General features: G+C 31.2%; 1 protein-coding gene and 1 pseudogene across 1 annotated transcript; both read right to left on the reverse strand.

Annotated features, from left to right (window-relative positions):
• Positions 1 to 1883: 1883 nt before the first annotated feature.
• On the reverse strand, positions 1884 to 8444 carry LOC118057132 (starch synthase 1, chloroplastic/amyloplastic). The gene is made up of 15 exons (XM_035069618.2): positions 7963 to 8444; positions 6663 to 7024; positions 6379 to 6456; positions 6155 to 6279; positions 5811 to 5892; positions 5500 to 5673; positions 5231 to 5312; positions 5011 to 5102; positions 4875 to 4937; positions 4702 to 4791; positions 4191 to 4315; positions 4005 to 4113; positions 3865 to 3920; positions 2811 to 2850; positions 1884 to 2398 (listed from the first exon to the last, which is right to left on the reverse strand). The coding sequence occupies exons 1-15, from the start codon at positions 8261 to 8263 to the stop codon at positions 2240 to 2242; spliced, it is 1938 nt and encodes a 645-aa protein (XP_034925509.1). The 5' UTR covers positions 8264 to 8444; the 3' UTR covers positions 1884 to 2239.
• Positions 8445 to 16580: 8136 nt separating this feature from the next.
• Positions 16581 to 17863, reverse strand: LOC118057159 (protein IQ-DOMAIN 21-like; annotated as a pseudogene).
• Positions 17864 to 22353: the final 4490 nt, after the last annotated feature.

A 22353-nucleotide genomic window follows, 5' to 3' on the forward strand; every position in this document is an offset into this window, starting at 1 on the left:
AAGCAAAAATCTATCTTACAGCAGCTTAAATAAAAAAATTAAAGTGATATCTTTTTAATAAAAGTTTGTTTAACAAATAACATTGTTTTGGATATAAAGATTTTTTCTTTAAAAACAATAGACAAACCATTGTTTTGGATGAAAAAAAAAATAAAATCTTGGGGGTTGACTTAATTAGGTCTCACATGCACTTGGTTAAGTTAATCAAGCTGTCAATTAACTTGTTAATCACTCAGAATTGATCGAGTTAGCTTTTTAAAAAGTTAAAAGCAAATCTAGCTTAAATCAAATTCTATATTAGTAGTATATCCGATCAACCTGACATGATTAGATAGGTTTGATTATAATTTTAAAACTTAACCTAGGCGGGTCGACACGGAGTTCTTACTGACCTAGAGATGCAACCGAGCCGGGTTTTTTTTTAAAAAAAAAAAAAAGTCACAACCCAAGACGACCTGAAAAAAAACTTGGTTGTAACCCGTTGACTATTTTTTTTTTACCAAAACAACATTATTTTTAATTTATATAAAAAAATATGATTGATCTGGGAATTCGGTCAAAACTTGATAACCCGAATTAAGCAGGATCAACCATCAGGCTGGATTTCAAAACTCTTGGTTCGAAAACTACAAGTATTATTTAGAGATACAATCATATATTAAGTCTCAATTGCTAAATTCAAAATATATATATATATATATATATATATATATATATATATATAGAGAGAGAGAGAGAATTCTTGAAGATGACATTCAAACTTGACAGATTCCCATTGCTCTTCAACCTCCAAATTATTATTTTTTTAACTGGCATGTCAATTTCTTAATCAAGGGCTGAAGAACTTGATGGCCTCACAGCCTTGGGATAAGATGCCAGATAGGCTATGTGTAGAGGAATTGTTTGTGGCTTTGTGCAGTGACCTGGTCAATGATTGAAAGCTATTTTTTCTGTTCGTCCCCATAAATTCTTCCATTAATTCCTCCATTAATTAGTTAGTTTTTGTACCATTTTCCTCCCTTTTTTTTGGCACAAATTCCTCGTCTCATCTACTGTTTTGAAAGAAATTAATTTTTTTTATCAGATGAAAAAAAAAAAAAGAAAAAAAGAGTTACTCTCAGAGCAATCATTCACCTTATGGGAAAAGGGGAATATTGATTTCATTAGAAAGCTTGGTAGAAGAAAATCTAATTGCCTGAGTGATAAGTTTACCAATGGAGTATCGAAAGTAAGTACTCGTAATTTTTCTGAAAAAAAATAAATGTGGAGAAAGAAAAAAATATTTTTCAACTAGGGTAAGAATATCACTTTCTATAGTTCTAAATTTAACCTTTTATTTTCATCGAGTACTATAAAATTTTTATTAAGAAAGAAAGAATAAATGATAATTAGGTAAATTTAGGTCAGGTTTAATACAGTCGACTACATTATATATATATATATATATAGACTTGTTAGGTCAGTCAGACACAAAAACATGATCAAAAGAAAAGAAAAGAATAATCATCATAACATATTTTGAGAATCCCGAAGAAGAAATCCAAGATTTTCCTCATTTTCTAAGAGATACATGCAAAACACAAGGCAACGCAGGTGCCTACTTGCCTTGCTACATTGGAGAATATGACAGCTAGGGATGAACTGTGCTTGTTATTGCCTGGCCAGTCAGCAACATAAAGTTAGTCACTCGAGGCTACAAATCGCCCTCTCCTCCCAGTAGCCAACTCAAAGTAAAACTGATAAACAATGCTTGTGACAAGAGGGAGAAAAAAAAAACCCTAAAATCAACAGCCTGGCCTGTTTAATATTACATCTGGTAGATCCAGACTGCAGGCAGCGAATGCCATGTTACAGGATTCTTTTCTGATGGTTCCAAGAAACAGTTAGCAGCAACTGAAACATAATTTATTGTTGGTTTAAGATGTTATTTGCCAATAAACAAAAACTATCTATATCAGTTCCTGTTTTTATCAGAATGTACATTACAAGAAGCTGTGAGCTGTGCAAAACTTAACTATTTGTCAATGGGGTGCACATGCAGAATAAAATATAATCACTCAAGAGAAAGGATAACCATAAAAATAACTGCCCACACATAGCATGTGGCATAAAAAAACTGCTTCCGGGGTATCGTCGGTTGATGTGTTCATGTTTCGACAAGTGCCGGGTTGATTTCTTCACGAAAATGGTGTTTCTGGTCTCCTTTTCATATGTCATTCGATGTTTCTCTTATGTACCCTCACTTAATGTATGGTGGATCGATGAAGGCCCACTCGAAAACCTGTTCATAATGAACAGCAGCATTCTCCCATGTGGAGTCCTTCGCCATGCCTCTCTTCATTATTCCTTCCCAAGACGATTTATGATCTCGGTATGTCATCATAGCAACTCTTAATGCCTGTCAAGAATCGGCCGCGCATTGTCAGAGACAGTTAGACAGTTAGAGAGAGGAAAATTTTGTTTCATCATTGTGACTAGATGAGGTTCCACAGAACGAATAGAATGGACAAGGTAACAAGAGGAAGCCCTTATAAATCTACTCAATACAACCATGTAAGCAAATTTTCCCACCCTCAAGTTCCAAAAGAATATGATTATCACCATCTGTCGTAGACCAGACCTTGTTCGATGGACAACAGAAAACAAAGCATGGCAGGTGATTTTAACTTGGGAAATTAACAGATCATTAAAGCGGTGATTTCAGTTGAACTCTTTGAGGAAAAGAAACATACAGGTATGGATTAAAGAGCTATGCAAGTATAATAAAATCAACTTCCATATCCAAAAAATGTTAAATTAAATTAACTTACCGCCAACATGCTTTCTTTTGATAGCGGAGAAAAAATCCACCTGTCAACATAACACAACTTCTGTTTAAGTTGGACAACATTCAGGGAAATGAAGAATTAAATTCATGTAGATAATTGCAGTACTTGTTTTCTTCAAAGAATGATGTTATTTACACCATGAGAGAACAGAAGCTATAGCACAAAATAATATTTGTTCATTTACTTTCCTAATTATAACAGATACATGCATCTTACTTTCCTAGTTTCGAGTAATATTCGCAACTTTCTAAAGCCTATTGTAACATTTCACCTTTTCCCCAGGTACATAAACACATGCAAGTGTGAGTACTTTATGAAACAAAAAGTTAAGCTAATTCTAAGTACTGATGCATGAAAATGGTAGAAAATCGTCAACCTCTAATTTCTAACAAAGGAAGAAATGAGTGAAAGACAGGCACATGTGCAGTTTGACATGCACATCAGTTTATTTTTAGGGGGCGTCACTAAAATTTAACATGTTAAAGTTTGCTGAAAATATAAAGGAATGGGCAAAAAGACCCTTGGAGAGACAGAGAAGATGGTAAAAATCTTGAAGACACGTGGAAATTTCTTCCCTAATTTGAAAAGAAATAGTACACCTATTGATCTATTTCAACACCCCACTTGCAGCTGAAATTCAAGTTTGGCCACAAAACTTGGGGATGATCAGTAAAAGTAGGTTAATCCAATTGAACAGTGCTTGGAAAATGAAGTCTTTGCACATGAATTCTTGTAGAAATCATGTCAATTGCCAGTTTTAATTAGTCTTCAGTTCCTGAAAATATAAATTTTCTCCACCAAGGGCAATTCTTTCTGGCTATAGGTTTGAGGGATCAAATCAGAACCTGATTGAAACAAATTGCAATTCTGAATCAATGAATTACATCAATGAATTACAGAATAGTTTTCTTTTTCTCTAGCCTTTTTCCTTCCTTATCTATGGGGTAAGAAAAGGCTAACTCTGACTACTGAGAATTGCAACTAAGAATTTCCAGGAAAACCATGCAGTGCATGAGTATCAAGTAAAAGCACATACCCGGTCCCTTCACCTAGACCTCCTTTAGAATAAGGATCGAAAGCCTGTACTGTATCCTGATATACACAAAGTACAAGCCATTTAGTACAAGCTCTAAAAAAGGACAACTGATACAGAATTCTTTTCAGGTTTTCACTCACTCTGAGCCCTCCAGTGCCATGAACAACTGGTACAGTCCCATATCTCATTGCGTACAATTGATTTAGCCCACAGGGTTCAAATCTCGAGGGCATCAATAGTATGTCAGCACTGTTTATTCCAGACTTGAATTAGTGTCATTGATATTTTGAGCAATATGTAAAACATGAACAGGAAAGAAGGATTACCCAGCTGTTATCTTGTGAGAAATTGGAATATTAAATCCAACCCAACCTCTAAACTTATCTTTGTAGGTTGACTCTGTTGCTCTCATCCAGTCCTCATACAAAGGGTCCCCAGACCCAAGCATCACCTGACACATACCGTACATCTTTAGTAGTTGTGAAGGAAAATACACTCCTTAGCTAAACACCAAACTCGTTTCTATTTGATGCTGAAGAAATCTTAAAAACAAATTAACTATGCTATCGCGCACCTCTAATGAGGTTTAAGAGAGCATTTATTCTCCCTTCAATTCAAATAAAGGCATGTCAGTTTTAAAACCTAGAAGAACGAGAAGATATGACTAGAGATTGAGGGCATTTCAGGTCTGAAATTCATGCTAAATATAATTCCCACACGCCTTTGAGTTTGAAATGAAATTTATGCAAGAAAAAAAATGACAACAGCCAGTAGAGAGATAGCAATGCTGCATTCAAGGGATGAGACAAAAATGGAATAAATGAAAATCTGGCATACGAATTGAACATCATCTTCCAAAAGCTCTGGAATTGCCCAGCGGATCAGGTCGATTCCTTTTTGATAGTCTAACCTCCCAATGAATCCAATCTACAAAATCCAACTCCAATTAGTAACAGTAGAGGAGTTTCTATTTTTGTTACAGAACAGTGCATAAGGAAAAAATATCATACCAATGGACAATCAGGCTTAATAGGAAGACCTAATTCCTTCTGCAAAGCAATCTTACACTGAACCTGCAACTTGTAAAGTAGCAGGTAAGGAAACAGTGTTCCAAAACAGCTGATAGCGGAAATGTGACGTCACTACCTTCCCAGAAAGATCATCCACAGAGTAATTGGAAGCAATGTGCTTGTCTGATGATGGGTTCCATTCATAAATATCAATGCCATTCGTGATCCCTGGTGAAAAAATTGTGTTACTAAATTCAAGCATGAAATGCACTACAGTGTACTAAAATGTGTTAATTGACTGATACAGAACTTATCCACAACAAAGTAATCCTGGGAAACATTTTTAGTAAATATACCATTCAAAACACTCCTTCGGCTGCTTAACAGCTCATGCAGACCATATCCACCTTCAACAGTTGTTATTTCCCAGGCATAACCCTGCACTAAACAAACCAACATTACTATTTTAAAGGAAAGAGAAAATCAGAAAATGACCATGACTACCATAGAAGTGACCTGTTCAATGACTTCAACATTTAAAAATTTAGTTATTCCAAAAGCACAGCCCACCAGACAAATGATTATAGCTACAAATGATCGCAAAGGATAACTTAACATCACAGACCTTGCTAACAGTGAGAATCCGATCAACTGTGACAATTGCACCCTTTAGCAGATTAACAGCTTCACCAGTGTCAAGAGCATGAGTCCTTGCCCAAGTAGGGAACACCCATCCCAAGGCCCCATACCACTCTGAAGGCAATCCCAAATTTGTGTAAGTTGCTGCAGGTTCCACTCCCTAACATGTAGATGAATTTGTTGAATTAGTGTAACAAACCTTCCTCATTGTATAAAAAGAATTCATTACGAAGAAGCCCAAGAGGCAGAATAACACGCATGCTCTGTATCACTTCAAAACATCAAAGGAGCACCTACCTGATGTGCAAGGTTATGTATCACAAGGATAGTTCGTGCATCCTTATAAACTCCATAGGGACGATATTTCGAAGCCAAAAGCCTGAACACATATAACGATCAAAATCCAGTTACCATTTCCGAAATTAAAAACTGCACTCACAACAAATGTTAAATAAAATTTCCAACAGTCCCAAAGAAAAAAAAAATACAAAATACAAAAATCCGATTGGGAACATCTATAACTTGCAGGGATTGGATTTGGAAGTTTTGAAAGAGATGAGAAAATGACAGGAGATTATTTGCCAAAGAATTAATGTACAATATACATTTTAAATGTAATGATAAACAGCAGGATCACTTACACTGGAACCAAACCAGCGTGCCAATCATTAACAAGGAACAGACATTTCTCTCCATAGGTGTACCCTCCAAGTGGAAGCACCAATGGAGCTTCACATGCTGCATGGCAAAGTAAAGCGAACCGAAACTGTAAAACCAAATAAGAAGAAAGCTTGTCATTGTTTGTGAATCTAGGGCCCAAAAGATAATCAACATCACCCAATAGCTGGAACAATCATGAAGCTACCTGATTATCACCAAAAGCACCACGGCTATCACCATATGGGTTTCCAGGTCTGTGGTATGAAGGATGGTCCACAAACACCTAAAGTGAAGATGTGTAATACTCATCGTTATCACAGAAGTTTTACAAAATGAAGTTTAGAATTGAATAAGAGTGAACAAGAAAAACTTCACAAAATGAAGTTTCTCCTGTTTTACATAATTTTTAAAGAAAGACTTTTGCATATTTATGCACAAATATAAAATGGTCCACAAATTTAAAATCAAGAAGGAGCTGAAAATTCTTACCCAATCAACACCTTCCCTGTACTCATGGAAGAAAGCAACCTCTTGTTCCCCTCCAAAGCAATAAACCTTTGTATGACAATCCAACTCTGAAGCACCAGCAAAATTCTTATCTGCCGGACTACCATGCAGGTATCTAGGAGAGACAACCATCACTCGATGTCCACGAGCAGCTAGCACTATAGGCAAAGAACCACACACGTCTCCTAATCCTCCAGTCTTTGAATATGGTGCTGCTTCAGAGGTAACAAAAACAATATTGTAAGTTACTCTGGTTTTGACTTTCTCCACTCCTTCAATGTCCTCAGCTTCTTCTGTTCCACCAGTAGTTGCATCTTCATGAGACTCTAAAACCTCACCATCACCTGCAGTTCAATTTTTATACATCTTGCAATAAGCTATAGGACAGGTCTTCAGCATACAAAATTATAATCCAGAAAAAGAAATAGTATTTGGAAGGCCCAAAGAATGGCATTATATGAAAAGGAGACTTTGGAACAAAATGGAAAAGAAGAAAGGGCGTTCAATAATGGAAAGTTACTAATTTGGAGTTCCATATCCTCCGAGTTTAGTACGAAATGAAAAAAATCACAGACAGCTCAAAATACATTAGTGATAGCCAAGTATAATGTTCAACTCCTATTTCCTAATGAAGTTGTGCACAATTGAGCACACGCGTGAGAAATTTCAAAAGACTGGAGAATTTTGTCATGACTCTTGCAATTCTAGAAAAGAAACGAAACCATTGTTACTATTATTTTTTTTGAAATTTCTGCCATATATTCACATACCAAACAATGCCAGTGTGTTAATTTTAAAATAAATAAAAAATGCAAGAAAATGACATGCTGGAAAACCACAAGAACCAAATCAATTAGATCAGTTTCACAAAGTCTTTAATATGACAGCATGTAATTGCTGTTGGCAACTCAATTTTCTCATCAAATATGATCATAAGAGTTTCCCTACCAATCAAGCGACTTGCTACTTTACCCAATCCTTGCTTCAGTAACTACATACCATATATTCGTATAAAATATTGATCACAAAAAGGCAAAAAAGAAGAAGAAGAAGCAAGAGCAATCGTTAAAAAGATAAAAGGATATGGAATGATCGATAACTTATTATAATAATCAATAAAGGACACCAAAAGCAAAATAAAGAATTAGGCATAAACCCTCAAAATTTATGAAGAAACACCATAAGGAAAAAAGATCCAAAATTTAAAGATCCCACAATCCTAAAAACTAAAAACCATAAAAATTGAGTTGTGATAAGATTACTGTAAAAGAAGTATCCATACCAGAAGGAGGAATCAAGTTAAAACCAATAACGGAACCAGAAGAATCCATTTCAGGACCTAGAATAAGACCACCACGCTTCTCTTCTTTCTCATTTTCAACAGCAAAGTTTCCATCTTTTGAATTACCCACCTCACTTCTCCCTGATCTTGCAATCACCAAGTTTCCATATTTATACCTCTCCCTTACAAAACAACCAAAACCCAGTTGAGCCCTTGGCCTAAAACCAACCCTAGTATCTAATCTAGTAAATGCTTGGCATGTCGACACTCCTCCATTGCCAACAATGCAAAGAGACTCCATCAAAAAATGAAGACAGAGGGAGAGGGGGGTTACCAAGATCAGATTTTTAAAGAGTGGAGGAGAGAAGGGGTATGCAAGTGGTTGAAACGGCAAGTAAAATCTCTGAATAAAGTCATAAAGCGTCACACTTTGATACCAAGAGAAGGTATCATGCAGTGTTAGATTTTTTAGATTCTGAGAGAGAGAGAGAGAGGGTGGGGAGGGATTAGATGTCCTGAAAAAGCGCGAAACCCGAAATAGGATCCTGCATTTATTTAAAAATGGAAATTCAAGAGCTTGCCACGTTGACAAACACCACACGTGGAATTCTTGCATGGGTTGGACAGAGTGAGAGTAAGACGATGCGGTGGACGTGGGTGTTGAATAGGATAATGGGGCCAACTTTATGGCATACGTGGGACCCATTAAGTAGTGTAGTCCACATTTCTATAAAATGTGGCAGCATCTGATGCTACGCTTGGATTCGATTTTATTTGACGGATTGTTCCGAAAATTTTCTATTCAAAAATTAATTTAAGAATGTATTTTGTAATGTGTTGTTTTTTAAAGAAAATATATTTTTTTTAACTGGAAAATAAATCAAATTATATATATTTTTTATAATATTAGAAAATTAAAATCAATAAAAAAAACATTTTAGAAATATTAAAATTATCACAATAAAAAATAATATTCAAATACATTTTTTTATTGAATTGAGCAATATATTAATTTAGTAAACTCAATTCAAAATCATCGACATAACATAAATTTACCTAAAATATTTTAATGCATTATTTGGAAATGTAATGGGATGGTGTTTTTTTTTTAATTCTTGAATTTTTTTGAAAATTTTTAAATTAATAATTTTTATTATTTTGCTATGTTAATAGTAAAAATAAAAATATTTTTTATATATATTTTTAAAAAATACTTTTAAAAGTAACACAGCACCTAAATTGAATATCATGATCTAGCCACATAAGTATAAAAGAAATGCGGCAATTATTATTGGTGGAATGTGGCTGGGGAGGATTTTTTTTGTGATGTTGAGTAATGTATACAATTTTAGTGGGACCAATTATTGTGTGGGTCCCAAAGAGACGTGGCAGGGTCTAAGGAGAAAAGTATAGCTGCAGGTGTAAACGTGGCAGTCATTGAAGGAGTCAGGGTTTGAGTTCTGGAATTAAGGAATTTCCATAAAAAGGAAAAGTTTAAAACTCTGAAGAAATTTATGAAGTTGCTTGTTTCCTGAAAAATTATTTTTAAAAAATTATATTTTAAATTTTAATTAAATTTTTTATTATTAAAAAATTTAATTAACGAAAAATATTTTTCAATTAAAGAAAAATTTAGTTTGGTTTTCAAAAAAGTGTTTTCCTAAACAATTTGGACTAAAAACACTTTCCCGAAGTTGTAAAAAATTTAGAATTATCATAATATTTGCTGATTATATCAAATTTGATCCTCAAAATTTTAAATTAAATTTGCTATATATATTTTTGTTTTGAATATTTATTTTTCAATTTCACCTCTTAAAATTTAATTTTTATATCAACTTTGGCCCTCATTTTATAATTATTATTTGTTTTTTCTTATTATTTTTTTTATTGAAATTTTTTATCTATCAAATTTGGTCCTCATTCTTTTGATTGTTACTTATTTTATTTGAAATAACTTATGAAATGTGAATTATTATTATTTTAATTTCTTCATCTTTTATTTTTTTATTTTTTAAATTTGATATCTATTATTTTAATCGTTATTTATTTTATTTGATATAATGTATGAAATTATTTTCTTTTTTAATTTCATTCTCATTCAACTTTTTAATTTGTTAGATTTTTTCCTTATTATTTTAATAAACTTGAGAAAAAATAGAACATTAATAAGTTATTTTCTAACTCATTTTCCATGACATAACCAAATACTAGAAAGTGTTTTCCAACTTATTTTTCATTACACTACCAAACATAAAAAAATAATTTACTTTATAAAAAAAATTATTTTTCAACAAACAAACGGGGCCTAAAACACTGTCGCTTTAAGCCTTATTTATTTTTTTCATTTTAAAAATACTTTTGAAAAAATTAAAAAAAAATTATTTTTTTATTTTAAATTAATATTTTTTTTGGTTTTTTAGATCATTTTAGTACGTTAATTTTAAAAAATAATAAAAATATTATTTTAATATATTTCTAAAAAAATATATTTTAAAAAATAACCACATTCTTAAACAATCCCTTAATTATTTAATTGAATTTCAAAGGCAAGTACAAATCCCAGTGATGTATCCTTTCCCAAGATGGACATACTCTACACGTGAAAAATTTAAATTATAATTATCCAGGATAAAATGTTAAATATTTTGGATAAGTTGAGTTAATTTACAATTTATTAAATTAACTCAAATTAGTTAATCTTTATTATTTTTATTTTATTTTTTTAAGATTCTTTGAATTAATCTAAGAGGATTTAAACATAATTTAACAATCATTCTTCTAGTAAACCAAATTTGATCCTATCGATATAATTTTTTATTTGAATTGAAATCTAATTCAAATTAAAAAAAATTAAGCTTAAAAATTAATTTAAAACGCAAAATTAAATTGAATTTTTTTTCCTCTCAACTCCAATCTATATTTTCAAGTAAGATGGAGGTTTAAAAATACTTTAATGAAATCACTCTAGTTAGCTTATTAACACTAATATATATATATATATATATATATATATATATATATATATATATATTACTTGCAACAACCAAAACCAAAATTGAATTTTTTTACCAAGTTAATAGTCTGTAATTTATAATTTTTTAAATATATTTACATGTTCTTAGTTTATAACTAGTTACATGACTTGCGTGATATCGCGGGTTATTTTTTTTGCATAAAAAAATATAAAAAAAAATAAAGATTTAAAAAATCTCAGGTTTTTCTACAAAACTATACCCAAGAATCTTAGGTTTGGCTGCAACGCCTTATGTAAGAGTAATATTTATAATATTAATAATAACATTAAACTTGCATGATTCAAGTTTAAATGAGCCTGGCTGCAACACCGAACTCAAAAATATTGGATGTAGGTCTGGCTATAAGGTCGTGTCATAAAAGTGTAATAATTAAATAGATTAATTAAAAAAATCAACATGAATAAAAAAACTAATGAAGAAAAGGAAAAAAAAATTAAATTAATTGGGCTAACCCTTTAAACCAGGTTATCTCGTAAAACCTGAAATTCGCGTCATGAAAGTTCGATAACTAAATAAAAAAAATAATGGGTTTACCCAAAATTAACTGGGTTAGCCTATCAAACCAAGTTAACTTATCAAGCTTAGGATACGTGTCATGAAAGTCTGATAATTAAATAGAAAAAAAATTAACTTTAACAAACTAAATTAAATGAAAAAAATAATTAAAAAAATTTGGGTTAACTCGTCAAATCAGATTAACCCATCAAACATGGAATCCGTATAATGAAAATCTGATAATTAAATTAAAAAAATTTAACATTAACAAATTAAATCAAACAAAAAAAATCATTAAAAAAACTAAAAAAAAAATAAAAAGAAAAAAAACGTTATATAATATAATATACTAATAAGTAAATATATTAGAAAAATATGTAGAAAAACTATATTAGTTTTTTCACGTCTTTTAAAGAATTACTTAGTATGTGGAAAATGATAAATAAATTCGTTATCTTGTTTTTGACTTTCGATGTTATATTTACGAGATTTTAAAAATAATGATGGTAAGTGTTCTGATGGATGTGAAAAGGGAATGTTTTGAATTTGGAGATGGAGATTGATGGTGTTCTAGGATCTTGGCTCTGCTTGTGTGGTCTTTTATTTATACGTAAAAAAAAAAACATAAAAATATATGAAATTGAAGATTCCAAATAAATAATATTTAAATTAATTTACTAGTATATTTTTTCTCATGATAAGTTTATGTTTAAATTTTAATTTGTTAATTAATTATATGGTAAAAATTAGATGTTTTTAATTTCGAGTATTATTTCTAGAATGGATATTTGTTTGAGACTGTATTAATTCTAAATAAGGTAGAAAAAAATTGTTTATAAAGTTTATTTCCCAACTAATATAATATCAAATTATAAAATAAAAAAAATATATTTTTAATTATTATCAATATTAAATAAAAGATCAAATTGCTCATAAGATGATGATCAAGCCTCTAGAATCAATATTTAAAACTGAATTTACAAAAATAAACTTAGACCCAAATTAAGTGTTGTTCTGCATTTACGAGAATTCTAGTAACTTAATTTTTTTTAAAAAAGCAAAACTCGCTCAATCAAAAAACAATTAATCCATAAAAATTGAAGGAGGATAAGTATAAAATCCATTGTAGCAACTAGTAAATTTATTGTTTCAACCATAGTTTTAAAACCCGGCCCGGTGGTCGGCCCGGTCCAAGACTCGGGTTTCGGGTTTTGACTGGGTCGCCGGGTCGGTTGGGTCAAATTTTTTTTTTTAAAAATCAAAACGACGTCGTTGTAGCAAAAAAATAAATAAAAAGTCAACGGGTTTGGGGCGGGTGGGGACCGAGTCTTGCCGGGTCGACCCGCGCGGGGCGGCTGGGTCTGGCCGGGCCAATTCCCAAGCGGGTTTTGGCCTCCACCTGGACCGGTCCCATGCCCGGGTTGGCCGGGTCCCGGTTTGACCCACCGGGCCGGTCCGGGTTTTAAAACTATGGTTTCAACCCATAGTAATTGATTAAGGTGAATCTTCTAAACATGTATTAATATTTTAAATTTGCAATCTGTAAAATTAAAAATATGGGTATAATTAAGAATGTAAATTGTCAATAAATTTAGTATTAAACGATGAAATTAAAAAAAATCTAAATTAAGAACCTAACCAAAGCAAAAGAAACGAACATGAAAGGACAAAAAAAATAAAGGGGTGAAATTAAAAAGAAAAATAAATTAAAAAACTATCTTAAATAAAAATAAAATAAAAAATAAAGATCAAATCTAACAAACTAAGAAATTAAAAAACAATGCAATTGAAAACAAAATAAAATTTAATAAATGAGTTCAAATAAAACAAATAAAAAAATAAATAAAAAACAAAATCAAAAGAAAAATAACTTGAAAATGATGATATGAAAATGTGTAGGGTCATGCCAGGATTTACAGGAGGAAAGAGAGAGAAAGAAAAAAAGAGATGTTAGGGACACCTTAAAAATCTAAAAACTACATGTGTCATAAAAGGAAGTAGAGGAGGTTAGACAAATTGAATAACACGGTAAAATAACATTTTTTACCATCGATGTTAATAGCTTTTCGGTATTTTTTGTAAGATTTTAAAAATACTACATTATCCCTAGGACCCCAAAAATATAGGCTTATTACATTATAGAAAAAAACATGAAATACAAAAAAAAAAAATTATAACATAGTTAAATGATTATTTACTATTAACAGTAATAAAGTAATTTTACCGTATAAAATGATAAAAAAATTAAGATACCCTTAATAATTCTAAAATAACAAATAAATCAAAAAATATATATTTAACTCCTTTATTTACTATGAATAAAAATATATATGTGTTTTTCCACGTGTTTTTAACTTACGACGGTAACAATATCCCTCCCTCCCTCCCTCCCGTGTAAAATTAAAAAAAAAAAAAAAAAAATTCATGTCCCCAAGATTCAGTACAAAAGTCCCTCCCATATTTTACAAGTACCACAGTACAATCTCTGAACTAACTCTAACTCTTTCCCACTAGAGTTATTGTCTTCGAACAAGGACACGTGGATACATGGTAGTTACCCCTACCACCTGCAATTCGTAGGTATTCTATTGGTCAAGTTTTTTCCCGTGGATTATTTTTTTTAATCCAAAATACTAGTAAAAAACTTGCACAATCCACAAAATTCTTGTAAATCTTGTCATTATTATATTATCGTCCTTTTTTCCATTAATTAAATTAGAGAATTAAGTATTTACTTAATTTTTAAGAAATTATTGCATTTAAAGTCCCCATGTGCTTGCTTTTCAATTCCATTATTCTGGAACTAAAAATAGTGATATTAATTCACCCCAATATATATCCTAACATTTCTTTTTAATTCTACAGGATTTTATTTTTAAAATATAATTTTTTAACTCGTGAAAAAGGGTGGGGTTGGATGGACTCGCTATTAACATATTATTAAGTAATATACTAAAAGGTGTGGGGACCTACTGTAGCTTCCCCACGCCTTTTACTTATTTAAGCTTTTTTTTGTTTTTTGGTTTTGTTTTTGGTTTATTTTAGCTGTTTTTCCTTTTTTTTTCTTTTGCTTTTGCTTTTTTTTTTTAAAAATGTTTTTTTAGCTTTTTTTATATATATATTTTTTAATGCGTGGGTTTTTCATTATAGTAGTTTTTTTTTCTCCTCACTTTTGTTTCTTCTATTTTTTATTAAGTAATATACTAAAAGGTGTGGGGAAACTACTGTAGCTTCCCCACGCCTTTTACTTATTTAAGCTTTTTTTTTGTTTTGTTTTTGGTTTATTTTAGCTGTTTTTTCCTTTTTTTTTTTCTTTTGCTTTTGCTTTTTTATTTTTAAAATGTTTTTTCATTGTAGTAGCTTTTTTTTTTATATATATTTTTTAATGCGTGGTTTTTCATTATAGTAGTTTTTTTTTTCTCCTCACTTTTGTTTCTTCTATTTTTTACATTTAATGTATTATTGTGCACACAGTGAAACACTTGACTTTTTTTTTTTTTTTTTTTTTCCGTTTTGCCCATTGATTTTTTTTTTGCTTTTTTTGTATTTTTTTTCTTTTAATGAATTTGTTTTGTTTAATTTAATTTTTTAATGTGAAAAAAAATTTAATTTAGTTATCATACTTTCATTATACGGATCTTGGTTTGTTTTATATATTAAGTTGGTTGAGAACTTAGTTTTGTAACTTTTTTTAAAAAGAAAAAAAAAACACTATGGATTACTACAGTGTTTCCCTTATATGATTTTTGTTTGGCTGCAGTATTTCTCCCACATGTTTATTTTTTAAATTATCTTTGTTAATTTTTTTTTTAATATTGAGTTGGTTGAGAATTTAGCTTTAACTTTAGCTTTCCCCATGTTTTTTTCATTATAATTATTATTATATTGTATTATATTAAATGACTGTTTTTTTCTTTTAGTTTTTTCTTTTTAATTTTTTTTAATGAATTTTTTTTGTTTGATTTAGTTTGTTAATGTTAAATATTTTTTTATTTAGTTATTATATTTTTATAATACGAATCTTTGGTTTGATGGGTTAATCTGATTTGACGAGTTATTTTTTTCATTTAGTTTAGTTTGTTAAAGTTAATTTTATTTCTATTTAATTATTAGACTTTCATGACACATATCTCGGGCTTGACATGTTAACTTGGTTTGATAGGTTAACCCAGTTAATTCTGGGTAAACCAGTCATTTTTTTTTTTGTATTTAGTTATTAAACTTTTATGATGCAAATCCCAGGTTTTACGAGATAACCTGGTTTAAAGGGTTAACCCAATTAATTCAATTTTTTTTCTTTTTTTTTCATTAGTTTTTTCCTTTCTGATGATTTTTTTCTTTTTTTAATTAATCTATTTAATTATCACACTTTTATGATATGACCTTATAGCTAGACCCACATCCAATATTCTTGTGTCTGGTGTTACAGTCAAGCTTACTTAAACTTGGGTCATGCAAGTTTAATTTTATTATTAATATTATAAATATTACTCTTAGGTCAGGCGTTGCAGCCAAACCCAAGATTCTTGAGTATAACTTTGAAGAAAAACTCAAGATTTTTAAATTTTTATTTTTTTAATATTTTTTATTAAAAAAAAAAATAACCCGCGGCATCGCACGGGTTATCAAAGCTAGTATATATATATATATATATATATATATATATATATATATATATAGTATTTTTTTAGATAATTAAATTAATATCATAAATATCATTAACCCTAACTATATATTTAGATAATTAACTTGATATTTAAGTGTTTTTTTTAGATAATTAACTTAATACCATAAATATCATTAACCCTAACTAACTAACTATATATATATATATATTAATTCAATGTAATATATACATATTGACAAAACATGTTTATATAATATTTGTAATTACTATTTTATTTTTATATTGAATAATAAATAGAATTCATCTCAGTATCTAAATTATTCAATGAATCATTTGAAAATTTCAAGTCTTGATCATTGGACTATTCATTTGAAGACACAAGAGTCCATGACTCTATGTATAAAAATCAAATATTTAACCCAATACCATTACACAGCCTCAAGGACTGGAGTTTTTATGACATCATTAACAAAAACATCCACAATAAATACTGTATAAACACACCATAATACATAGTTCATATCACTCATCAACCGAAATCATTCCTCCATCCATGACCATCAAGGGGAGGCACCCTCCAATCACCACCACCACCACCATTGAAATCAGGACTATACCCGCCAGCATGTCTTTTAGAATGGAGACGCATCCCGTTTTGTTTTTGGGCTCGGGCTCCTCGGAGCCTGGTAAGTTGTGCCGCCACCTGAACTAGAAGAATCACAACCTGAACCACCATTAATGCTTGATCCTTTCTTGGTGAATGGACTCCGCAGAGGTGTACCTGGGGCGTATTGTTGCTTGGTCGAGCCCTGACTACGCACTTTTGCCTTCGCGGATTGGGTCGGAGCCATGTAGCTAGGTACATTGCTCGAACTCAGTTGTCGTTGGTGTCGATTCGAAGACAGATTGGGATCTAGCATGCCCATGTTAGAGTTGCTCGTGCCTGTTGGGGTGACCATGTCCATCTCCACTGTCTTCTCGGACATGTCATCGGTCGTGGCGGTGGCTGTGGCAGTGGTTGTGTTTAATGTCACATAGGAGCCTTCATTTGGACCCGATTGACGCACATTATATGGTTGTGCTGACATCCATCCCTCAAGCCAATTCCAACCCCATTGAGCCTTCTGATCACTTCCATCCACAAAATGTCCTATTTCTTTACCGTTTGGACTATTTTGGGAGAGTAATGGCTGCTGCTGCTGCTGCTGCAATACAAAACCAGTTACAAACAAGTCATTGATGAGGTTTTTATTTTGTTTTTGTTTCTCAAATTGTCAAGAAAACGTTGAAAAAGTAGCCAAATTTTAGCCAGGGCTAATTACAACGGAACACATGCATTACACACCTCGTAGGCGTAAGCATAAGCAAGGGCTCTTTCCCTCTTCATGACAGCATCATGTTTCTTTGAAGCATTTTCTTGAATATTTTACCTGGACTTCGATTCCTACTATCCCATTTATAGCTCTTCAATGGACTCTTAGGATTCATAATTTCTTCAACCACCGATAGTCTCCGTTCATCTTCTTCCTCGGCCTTCATTTGAAGCTTCTCGTGAGTTAACTGAAGCCTTCTTGCTCTTACTCTTGCCTGCACTCGAACAAGTGCTTGCATACATCTCATTGTCATTTTGTGCTTGCTTTCTTACATTATGGCCCCTAACAAGTGCTTGAAGCCTCACCAATCCCTTCAAGGCACGTAAGGCACGCCGAGCCTGCAAAATATACATGGCCAATTAACTCGTAAAACAAAAATAATTACACAAACATATTGTAAGATGAGTTTTAATCTCATCATCATCTTTTTGAGCTCGTCGGACCAATAGGATATATATAATCGTAGGATTCAAAGTACCAGCTAAAATATGAGACTGTTTTCAACGAGAGTTAACTCATTGATTAACCATGTTATTTCGATCTAATTAAAGTGAAATGAAGAGAGGGATTACAAGTAGCCCTATAGTATGATTGGATGAGGATGGCAGCTCTTTCTTCCTTAGAGTATCGACCATAACCGCTAAGCGAACAACGTTAGCTGCCGCTTGAGCAGCTGCAGCAGCAGTTGCTACTGCCACAGCAAGACATGGTTTCTATCTTCAGTTACTGGACTTGATGCATTGCTCTCATCATTGTGTAACATCAGGAGAACTTTCAGCAGGATAATGCTCAAATGAAACAACTTCTGGGGCCTCATGTTGCCATTTCTCTACATTGTCTTTCTGAAACACATATCATGCCACCCATCATTTTACATCGATGTCAAATTTGTGCTCAATTATCATAAAATCATGACCTAGCTAGCTAGCATATAAACTAACAAGATTAGTTATTAAGATTAATTAACTTCAGACATAACAAAAATTTCCTTTTCAACAAAGAAATTAATAATGCAACACAGCAAGATTCTTCTTCTTGTTTTTTTTTTTTTTTTTTGGCATGAAGAGGGTCTAGCAGGCCGTGCACATGTGGGTGGAGATGGATAGAAGGATATCATCGGTGGCATGATAACAATAAGTCATGAAAGATTGCAACATTTTATGGTCCCATTTCTGCTCCCTTCAAGTTTATGTCCTCGATACAGTACTAAAAGGGTAGGTCTTCCTTTAAATATGCCCTAGTAGCTGAACATAGCTCATATAGCACAAACATTCATTGCCTTTTGACAACAAATGAGTCGAGAAAGATTGCTCATGTGGGTGGTCTCTATGTATCTAGGACACTCTTAATTATTTGCTAATTAGGAGATGGTTTGAACACACAATAATGAAATATTTAACTATGGATAATAGAAAAACGTATGATGAAAATTTTGAAAGGCAGGCTATCAGATTAGATCACGAGGTTTATAGTTCAATTAGGTGTACCAAATGATCGTATAAAACAAGTCTTGATAATAATTAACTTTGCTTATTACTTAAGCATACACAAAAAAACACCACATAATATTTCAAAAAGCAAGTACATACATTATGATAAAAAAAAAAATAAAAAGTTGACTACCTTTTTCTCTATTGGTAATTCCTTGGGAGATGATCTGAACACTTTCTTCACAGATGTAACATCCACATTCCTTTCTTCCCCATTTCCGATTACACCGAATGATCAGCTTTCATGTTGGTCAATCGATCAAATTTTCAGCACCCAAAAAACAAGAAGACAAGAACAGCATAAGAACACAAGCAAATTAATTGCGTAACTTAGTTATTAGGACCAAAAACAGAGTCTTTCCGTTAAACTAAGTATGCTTTCTGTGGAAATGCACGATTAGCAACAGCCCCAGAGAAGAAGAGAAGATCAAATGAAGCATGCAAGAACATAACGACAAACTCAGCAGCCATACAAAAGAAGATCACACGTGCACACGCATGCAAAGACAAAGCATATATATATATATATATGAAACCAAACCTTGAGAAAAACTTGGATGAGTGATTAGCAGGGAAGCTAATTTGACATTTTCTATCTTTCATTGTCCACTTTCATTTGAAAGAAGGGTTTTGTTCGTTCAAAGAAGAAGAAGAAGAGAGGAGGAGGAGGAGAGGAGGAGGAGGAGGAATCCTCACGGGTTAGTTTATCACATGGATGAAGAGAGAGTCGGAGAGAGGAGCTATGTGGGGGATGGGGGTGAGACTGTGAGAGTAATAACTACAACCAGCGCAATACGCGCTGGTATTTATGAAAATTCATGGGTCCTCTCTTGGTTTCATACTTTCATTTGCACGGGTTTTGTAACGCCTTTTTGAGGTTATTATAAAGAACCACCTCAAAATTTTAAGAGTATACTATACCATCGCCCAAGCTTTATTTTCCGGTTGGATTATTAAAAAAAAAAATATTTAGGTTTTGTAATGCATTTTTTAGAAAAAAAAAAAACTATATAAGAATTAATCTAATATGATATAATCAACTTGTCATAACTAAAAATCACTTGAAAAACCGATAAAAAATATAGTTCGACTTTTAAAAAAATCAAGACGATATTTAAAAAAAATTTAAAATGACACAACATATTAAATCGACTCGTGGTAAACTCAAGTTAACTTGTTAAATCTGCTACTCAGGTCATGATACTTTGATAATGCCTATAGAAAACAAATTAAAAAAAAATATTAAACTTGATTCTCAATCAACTTAAATTTGAAGGATGAAATTGAAATAAAATTCAACTAAAACAATGAGTTGATACCCGGAGTTAAACCTGCTAAATAACATGGATAATGAAACCGGGATAATACTATAAAAATCCAACCCTCAAAATAAATTATCGACGGCCTTGATCTCAATCAATCCCAGTTAAAGGGATTATAGAAAAAAAAACACCTTAAGTCAAATTGACCGGGTAAAATAAAAATCAATAAGAAGTTACTAATGATTAGTATTAAAACTAAACACTGCATGATAATTAAAAAAATATAATATCTTCAATTTAAACTTGAAATAAATGAATGAAAACAAACTAACTAAAGACTTTTCAACCAAAAATGACCAATAAAAAAAATTAGAAAATTCAAAGAAGCTAGAGGATCGCATGAAGGATATAATATCTTTAAAATGAGATTGAGCGATGATGAAATAAAAACAAATAAAAATTATCTATAAAAAATCAAGAACAAAAAAAATTAAATTCAAAGAGCAAAGATAGAAGAAACCAAAAATAACAAACAACCTAAAAAGGCCAAGTTTCCTGATTTTTAGGACTGAAGGAAGGAGAGGTCTATTGACACAAACCGAATTTATTACTGGTGACATGGGTTGCACAACAACAACACAACAAGTAATGTTTGAACCTTTGGAGAGCCGTATCGCTGCTTCAAGGCTAATATTTAAGGGTCAGTTTTACTATACAATCAAAGATAAAAAAATCAAAAAATCATTATTTATTCATCATTGGTTTGATAATGACAAATAAAAAATGGAAGGTTTGGTGAAAAGATTTAAATACTCTTATACAGCATGATGTTAAGTTCTATGAGGGAGAGAAAAAGATGTAATTGACACTATTTCATAGAAAAATATAAATTTAAATGTGAAGCTAGTATTTTTTGCATATTTTTGATCTTTCTTTTACCATGCATTAAATTGTTTGATCACGTTTTGACTGGTTTGTTCTTATGAGTACTCTAATTAATTATTGATTGTAGTTACTATTTCATTTTAAAAATTGGTGTTTGATGAATATTATGTACTATATGATGGTCTTTTATATCTATGTAGCGGAAGGAATTTATTTTGTCTTTGAATTTTTTGATAGATCAGATAGATATAATCATGTAAGAAATTAGGATGAACCCTTTTGTTATTGAAATTAATGAGAAATCCATTGAAATTTTGGTGTATCATTGAAATTCAAATTAATAATATTATTTTATTTTTAAAAAGAAAATTTACCAATAACATTGTTTTAATTTTATTTTTATTAAAAAATAAATTATAAACAAACTTTTCATATTAATTTTTTATACCAATATAATTTCTAGATATGTGAATGGTAAAGTATGTAGCTATTAACTTTTAAATAATGAAAATTAATCTTATATATATATATATATATATATATATATATATATCCAACTATAATTTAGTAATTTTTTTTCATGCTTACAACTCAAATATATAATTAAGTTCATAACAATTTTATATCTTAATTCATGTGTGTAAGGAAAAAAAAATCAATAAAAGATATTAGATTATTTATAAGATTATTATTATATTTCAAATATTACAACTTTACCATCAAAATTTTAAAAAAAAAAAAAAACCTGGCAAACCACCCTTATACTTCTCCTTCTTTCCTCACCGGAATCCACTAATCCAAACCCAACCAACCAAAATAAAATAATGATAGAATTAAGCAATTAAGCAACCAAAATGTATCAAACTAGCCGAAAATCTTCTCACGGTCACCTGGAACACCTTCGGATCACCACAAAGTCTCGTGCCAATATTAGATCCGAACCAAAGAATTTGCCACAGGAAAATCTGGAGCAGCCATTTGACACCATGATCTTGCATGAAGTTGCCGACCCATTTGGCAAATACAGTGAACTTGCCGACCCATCTCATTAAAATGCTTCCTCCCTTCGTTCACGCAACAATGTTTTGAGTAAAAACCAAGCAATGCATTTTAGATTTTGTTGCTAAAATAAAATTGAAGGTCTTGAAATTTAAATTTTGGATTTCCACTAAAATTAAGCTTGATTGCTTGCATACTCAAGAGAAGATTATTAATTAAAAA

This window comes from Populus alba, chromosome 15 (genome assembly GCF_005239225.2).
Source record: "Populus alba chromosome 15, ASM523922v2, whole genome shotgun sequence".
Taxonomy (NCBI): domain Eukaryota; kingdom Viridiplantae; phylum Streptophyta; class Magnoliopsida; order Malpighiales; family Salicaceae; genus Populus; species Populus alba.

Coding starts and splice junctions, on each gene's coding strand:
- LOC118057132 (XM_035069618.2), bottom strand. CDS start 8,263: ATGGAGTCTCTTTGCATTGTTGGCAATGGAGGAGTGTCGACATGCCAA. Junction 5,313..5,499: donor GGATTCTCACTGTTAGCAAG/GTCTGTGATGTT, acceptor TGTTTAGTGCAG/GGTTATGCCTGGGAAATAAC. Junction 2,399..2,810: donor CAAAAGAAAGCATGTTGGCG/GTAAGTTAATTT, acceptor GATTCTTGACAG/GCATTAAGAGTTGCTATGAT.